The sequence below is a fragment of the Lactuca saligna genome, chromosome 3 (genome assembly GCF_052625555.1).
Source record: "Lactuca saligna cultivar CGN05327 chromosome 3, ASM5262555v1, whole genome shotgun sequence".
NCBI lineage: Eukaryota > Viridiplantae > Streptophyta > Magnoliopsida > Asterales > Asteraceae > Lactuca > Lactuca saligna.
This window is the reverse complement of record NC_136419.1, coordinates 136,331,941-136,339,177: the sequence shown is the minus strand read 5'-3', so window position 1 is coordinate 136,339,177 and position 7,237 is coordinate 136,331,941. Positions and strand designations below refer to the sequence as shown.

At 32.7% G+C, this 7,237-nt stretch overlaps 1 protein-coding gene across 1 annotated transcript; it reads left to right on the top strand.

Moving 5' to 3' along the window:
- Nucleotides 1–5,648: 5,648 nt before the first annotated feature.
- On the top strand, nt 5,649–6,551 carry LOC145033960 (BAG family molecular chaperone regulator 2-like). Its single transcript, XM_078982421.1, has 2 exons — nt 5,649–5,983; nt 6,117–6,551. Exons 1-2 carry the CDS (start codon nt 5,707–5,709, stop codon nt 6,329–6,331), a joined length of 492 nt encoding a protein of 163 aa, XP_078838547.1. The 5' UTR covers nt 5,649–5,706; the 3' UTR covers nt 6,332–6,551.
- Nucleotides 6,552–7,237: the final 686 nt, after the last annotated feature.

The window sequence follows — 7,237 nt, the reverse complement described above, 5'->3', positions numbered from 1 at the left end:
GAGAACCCATTTAAGTAATACTAACTTAATTGATAAAATCATCAGGGTTACATCAAAAAGTTAAGAGAGACAGATGTGGATTGATAAGTTAGAGTTGGAGTTATCTAGGTCTAGGGATGATTGAATTCATTTGCAAAGAGACAACTTCGGGCATTTGAAACAACGAAATATTTTTTGTTTGATTGCTAAACGTCTTTATTCTAATATCACTCAGCTGCACATTAACTGTGAAATAAGGAAGAACATCCATAAAATGACTTTGCCTTTTCTGGAAATGAAAGAGGAGGAAATCGATGTTGACTGTTTCAAATGCGAATCAGTCGTGTCATCTGACGAAGTCTTTGATGCTTATAGAATGGGACTGGACAAATTTGAATCTTATATACAGTCCAAAGATCATAAGAAATGATGAAGCAAATTTTGACAGCAAAAGATAAAGACCAAATTAAATCTGATACTGTGCAAAAATTTGATTCATTATGCACTAAATTAAGTTCAGAAAATACACTCGACATTGTAAATGTATCTAAATTTAATGATGATAGTGATATGATTGAGATTTCTATGAAGGATGAGGTTGAATGTTAAGAATTTGTAAAAAGTGAATCTGAACCTACGAAAAATTTGATTTCTGAAAATTCAGTTGAATACGTTCAGATTTCTAAAAATGGTTCAAAAATTTTTAAAAGAAAAAGAAACTATTTTCCCAAAGGTTCAAACTGTTCCGAACTAGCTTCTTGCAACATCCAGACTTAACAAAAATCAAACCAAATAACTATTGTCCCTTGTAGAATAAGACAATGCTGACAGGTGCTACGAATATTTTTGGTCTGCCCCTATTGACAACACAACTGAAACCAAAGGTCTATCATAAATGACCTCTTGGAAGACGAAAGGAATATATGTGGTAGAACCTTTGAACAAGGTCAACTCAAGTTATGAGAAAGGAAGTCCAAGTGGAGCCAAGAATGTTCCAAGTGATACATCGTTAGAACAGGATTAAACACCTGTTAGAAAGTGGAAACCTAGGACTAATTATCATAAGTCTGCTGAGCAATTTGCGTCTCACAAACATCAAAGAAATTCTAGATTCAATAAAAACATACAAGAAAGAAAGCTTTTTTGGAGATCTAGAAATCCCAACTTCGTTTACCAAGAAAGATCAGCAAATCTGATTGCGAAAGTCTCTTCAAATCCGAATCCTAAATGTTTTTCAAAAAGTCAGTCTACTTGTTCATCGATTTCAAAAACGAAAGTTATTGAAAAACCCTCATTTTCAAAACAAGCATAACCTTTAGAGAAGTAAAAACCTGATTTTGTTCGAAAAACTAAAATTTTAAAACTAGCCAACACGTTGAAAGACGTTAAGAGCAAAGGAAAGGTAGTTTCAGAGTCTAAAATTCCTTTCATAAATTCCAAAACTCACTTTAAAAAGGAGGAAAAGAAGGTTGAGAAAAATGATGAAAAACAACAAATTAGAGATAAGCAAAGAAAAAATTCTTTTACAGAAAAGAACTCAAAAGACAAAAGGATCGTTGTTTTTAAAATCACAAAACGATACAATTTACTCTTGGTTAAATGATCTTACTTGGTTGACGAAGAAATTATTTTTCCTGCTACTATGAAAACCTCACATGGACCCAAAAAACTTTAGGTTCCTAAATCTTTTTGATTGTTATATGTGATTAGTGACGAGTAGTTTGACTCCGAATGGCACATTGATAGTGGTTGCTTGCATCACATGACAGGAAGGAAGGAAGAGTTGAGAAAGTTCAGATCACTGAAGGATGGATGGAGAGTCAAATATGGAAATAACTCTCTTAGGAAAATTAAGTGCTATGAAATGATTGTGAATGTGGAATTCTCTATTCGAAAGGTAGCCTATGTGGAAGGCCTGCAACACAACCTAATTAGTGTATCTCAATTGGTTGTTGTATAGGATTGAAAGTGTCATTCGAAGATGAGGGATCTGAGATAATCGAGAAGAAATCCAAACAGTGTTGCTGAAGTCCAAGCGAATAGGTGAGATGTATCCACTAAATATGAATCCTATCATAGGAAAGCCAACCATTTGCCTTCTTACAAAAGCATCTTCGAATGATAGTTGGCTTTGGCACCAAAGGCTCTCACATCTCAACTTCAAAGACATAGACAAACTCATACTTGGTGATCATGTGCGAGGGCTCCCATTGCTGAAGTTTTAGAAGGATCATCTCTGTGTGGCCTACGAACTAGGGAAGCAAGTAGGACGAGTCATTTAACAATCATAAACACCAAAGTGATCGAGCTACTAGACCTTTTACATATTGATCTCTGTGATCTATATGCCATTGAGAGCATTAGTGGTAACAACTACATTTTAGTTATTGTTGATGATTTTTCCAGATTTACGTGGGTTTATTTTCTAAAGTAGAAATATAAAGCTACTTCAAAGATCAAGGACTTTATCAAGCATATCGAGCTTCAACTACAAAATCCAGTTAGGAACATTCGTTGCGATAATGATTCGGAACTCAAAAACCATGTATTTGAAGAATTTCTGACTAACAAGGGAGTTGCTCACAACTTCTTGGCTCCTTACATTCCACAACAAAACGGGGTTGTTGAAAGACGAAACTATTCTTTGTGCGAAGCTGTGAGGACCATGTTTTCATTTGCGAACTTGCCACTTTACTTCTTGGCAAAAGCTATTGGCACATCATGTTTTACTCAGAATCGAGCTCTCCTTAATAAAAAAAATTCTCCATCACCTCTTATGAAATTCTTAATAAAAGAAAACCTAACTTTAAGTTCTTTCATGTCTTTGGCTCCAGGTGTTTTCTTTTCAATTCAAGGGGGGTAACGACATAAATTTGATGTGAAAGTAGATGAATGAATTTTCTTGGCGTACTCTTTGACTTCGAAGGCATATAGGGTTCTTAACAAAAAGACAAGACAAATATAAGAGACCTATTATGTCACTTTTGATGACAAATATTTAAAGAAGTATCAAAAGACTGACTATAATTCAGAGGAAAATTTTCCCATGACCAATCAAATGACAATTCCTTTTTCTAATAGTTATGAGGAATTTTTGAATCTATTTGATGAGCCCGAGAAGGAAGGCGATTTCTTCGGAATCCAAGGCAGCAGATAACAAGGAGGATGAACTGAAAAAGATTATTGATGATGTTGCAAAAGATGTTGAACATGAGCCACCCACTCTAAAAGACTCTGACATTCCGTCTCAACCATAAGTTACGACTGATCCACCTCAGGGGGAGGATTTCGCATCAACCTCTTCATCTAACACACCTGTTCAGGGGGGGAATGAAGTCCCTGAAATCAACTTAGAACCTCCATTCCAGGGGGAGGATTCGACTCCAGATATAGAGCCAAATCCATCATTTGAGGGGGAGAATGCAAATACAATTGATGATTCGAATGTTCAATCAGAATTTGAAGAAGTAAATGTTGAACTAGATCCATCCTATGATCCAAACTACCCTCCAGTAACAAAATGGACCATAGATCAGCGTAAAAAGTAAGTAATCGGAGAAGCATCTTCAGGAGTTGTTATGAGAGCACAACAGAAGGCGAAGCAAACTGCAGCATTCTCCAAAGAGGAATTTTGCATGTTTAACAAGTTTATCTCCAAGATTGAACCCAAAAATGTTAAGAGTGTCCATAATCATTCTGATTGGGTGCAAGCAATGAAGGAAGAGCTCAATGAATTCGAACGCAACAAGGTTTGGAGACTTATTCCAACTCCGAAGGATGTATCTGTTGTAGGATTAAAATGGGTGTTTCATATGGAGGAAAAAATAGGAATAATACCAACTGCAATGGAGCTCTCAAAGAGAGGGGTATATTTAGAATCTTTGATCTGTTGGATGTATGAGGAGTCAGATGAATGTGTTGATCATACTTTAGTAAGATGCTCATTTGCAAAAAGGTCATGAAAGGGATATTAAGGTCGTGTAACATTCCTATGGAACATTTTCTTATGGTTCTTGATATTTTGGACTATGCTGCTAGATGGGGCACATGTCTAAAGAGGAAGAAGTTATTAATCGGAATATATTACGATACACTATGAAGCATTTAGAAAGCAATGAATGATCGAATACTTAATAACAACCGACTACCACCTACCAAAGTTACTGATATCATCAAATCAGTGACCTTCTTGTGGGTTAAAAACAATAGTAACAATGAGGGGTTTATTATGAGCAGACCTGTCTCGTTGCCCCTTTCTTAATGTGTAATCTATCTTTTATTTCTTTCCTTTTTGCTAAACTTTGTATCATGCTTGCCATCTAGCCACTTGCTAGTGGTGTTATTTTTCTCTTGTTTTTTAATATAATTTATTCACGATTAAAAAAAAAAGGTAGCTTCATTTTTCTTTCGTACACATGTGACAATAGTAATATATATAAACATTTAACAAGTTAAATGAAATGTTTAAAAAAAATTGAATAAAAGTAAACAAAACCAAAATATAATTATCCTGATATTTCACTTTCCCAAAAACAACACTTGTAAACCATGTAACCCATGAACATAATAATCTTCCGAATATAAATCCTAAGGCGAAACCCTCGTTCATGTTTTCAACCATGGGAATTTCTTATCTCCATCTTCCATTCTTTGTCTTTATACTATGTGTTTCACTTTCAACCCTAAAATCCTTTTACTAATTGCTTCCTTTAAAAATTTGAAATCCTTAAACATAGAATACTTGGATGTATCATCTATGATTTAATATTGTAAGAAACATACTTATAAACCATAAAACCATGGCGACCAAATTTAAATTTGACATCTCAATCCAAATAAAAAAAAATATCGGTTTGTCTATCTAGTAACATCAATATTGAACTAGTACATCACATTTGTTATACTTGATTTCGATCTAAATTTCGATGATGAATAAGTCTAACAAATAATCTCATTTCAATCATTATCTTCAAAGATGAACTTGTTCATCCCGTTTTTATTTTTTTAATTTCAAGAAAACTATAACAAATTTTAAATACATATTAATGGTGACATGGATGTCACATTACAGTCACGTTGGCAGTGAAACCATGAAATGATCGATAACATATTATATATGATATATGTTTATTTTAAATAAATATATTTGACACTTTACCATTCCATATAGTAAAAGGATACATGTTCTTGATTTTAAACATATAAAATAGTTAGATGTCAAAATTGTATGTAACGTATCTATGTATTATAATATGCCAATTTTACTTTTTTATGTTACAACTATGGATTTACAATTTTACATAATTGTTTATATAAAATGTATGATTGAAAATAATTTTGTAGTTAAATGATATTTATATAATTATTTAATTTTTCTCTTAGAATTTTGTGATAAATAATCAAAAAAAAATTATTACTTTTACGTGTATTCCAATTTAGAAATATAAAAAATATACATAATAATATCACATTTATATACAATTAAAATGTTCGGTCCCGCCAATTAAGCAACCCTCCAAACCCGTCCCATGTGCTTCAACCATATCAAATAAACCTTATAAAAGGAAATGACAACTTACACCCCTTGAATATTTTATTTTTTGTTAGGTACCCAATTTTGTCCTTATTACTTCCAACTTCACCATTTGTATATAACTACCAACTCCACACCTTTCACTTTCACAAACATATACAAAAGGAAAGACATCCCCAAACCAAGAGATTATAATGATGAAGTTTAGGTCAATAAAGTTGTCTAGGAGCTTTTCCAAACTACGTTGTCTTAAGGCCAACGATGACAATGATAGTAACAACAGTAAGATTAGCCTCCAAAGTTGTGGCACGACAACTGGTGTAGAAGTGAAATGGGAAGTACGGCCAGGTGGGATGCTTGTTCAGAAGAGAGAGATCAGAGAGGAAAGCATCGAAGAAGAGATTATGGTAGTTAGAGTTGCAACTGGTTCGCAGTGGTACGATATATCCATCCAATCCACTTCAACTTTTGGTAAGTCGTCTATAACCACTAACAATTTTCTTTTTGCCAACATATGATCATTTTGTTGGTACAATTTGTATATTTTATTTTCGAAATAACTCTAGTTGTCATGACCTCTAAATGTTTCTTTCCCTTTCTATAGGAGAATTGAAGATGATATTATCAATGGTGACTAGTTTGGAGCCAAAAGAGCAAAGACTATTGTTCAAAGGGAAAGAAAGAGAGGATGGGGAATATCTACATATGGTTGGTGTTAGAGAGAAAGACAAAGTGTTGATGTTACAAGATCCAGCCACCAAGGAGAGGAAACTTGCTGCAAATCTCATGGTAGCTCCTTATCGTACAATCACTATATAGAGATGATCATTAATATGTATGCAATTTGGAATTAGGAAATTACCTTATCTTATTAACACCAACTTTAAAGTAAAAGATTGGAGGTATTTGTATGTTGACTAGCGTTTTGTTTTATCATTTTCTTTTTAGTCGACAAGTATCGATTAACCAGAAAGCTACTAGAGGTTTGTATGTATTCTAGATCCAAAGTTTTCAATCCCAGAACTATGTACATAATTTATTTTATGATGTACACGTGTATAACCTAATTAACTGCATCATAATATTTCCTAGTTTGAAATTACTAGTACTAGTACTGGTATAGGTATCTTGATGAATGTTTGTGTGTCTTCCTAGTATTTAATCGGTCAATATTCGTACTTTCTTTAAAAAACAGCTTTTTATGTCTATTAATGTCATTGCCAAAACATTCACACGCTTTTAGAAGTAAATGAATCGTGTGCACATGTACCAACCAAAGATGATATTGGGATAATAATTTTTTATATATCTATGTTTGTAATTATTGACGAAGTTATACACCTATATGATCACGTATATTATTATTATATTAAGTGATGGGCCTATATTGATCTTCAAACCAGTTTACTAACTAGGCATAGATAAACAAAATATTTTATTTATTTATATTTCAATAAAAAAACATAAATATATATTAAAATATTAAATAATAATTATTTTTTTAAAAAGCATCGGATGTTTCTTTTCTTCTTCGAACACCGGTTTACTAATAATACATAAAAAGCATATTTTATTTATTTATATTCAAAGAAAAACTTAAATACATATTAATGTATTAGATTATCTTAGAAAAAAACAAAAACTTTGAGATGATTCTTTTTTTCTTAAAACATCCTAAAACCCTTTCTATACACCCAATAAGAACATTGTTGGTATAGTTTTCTT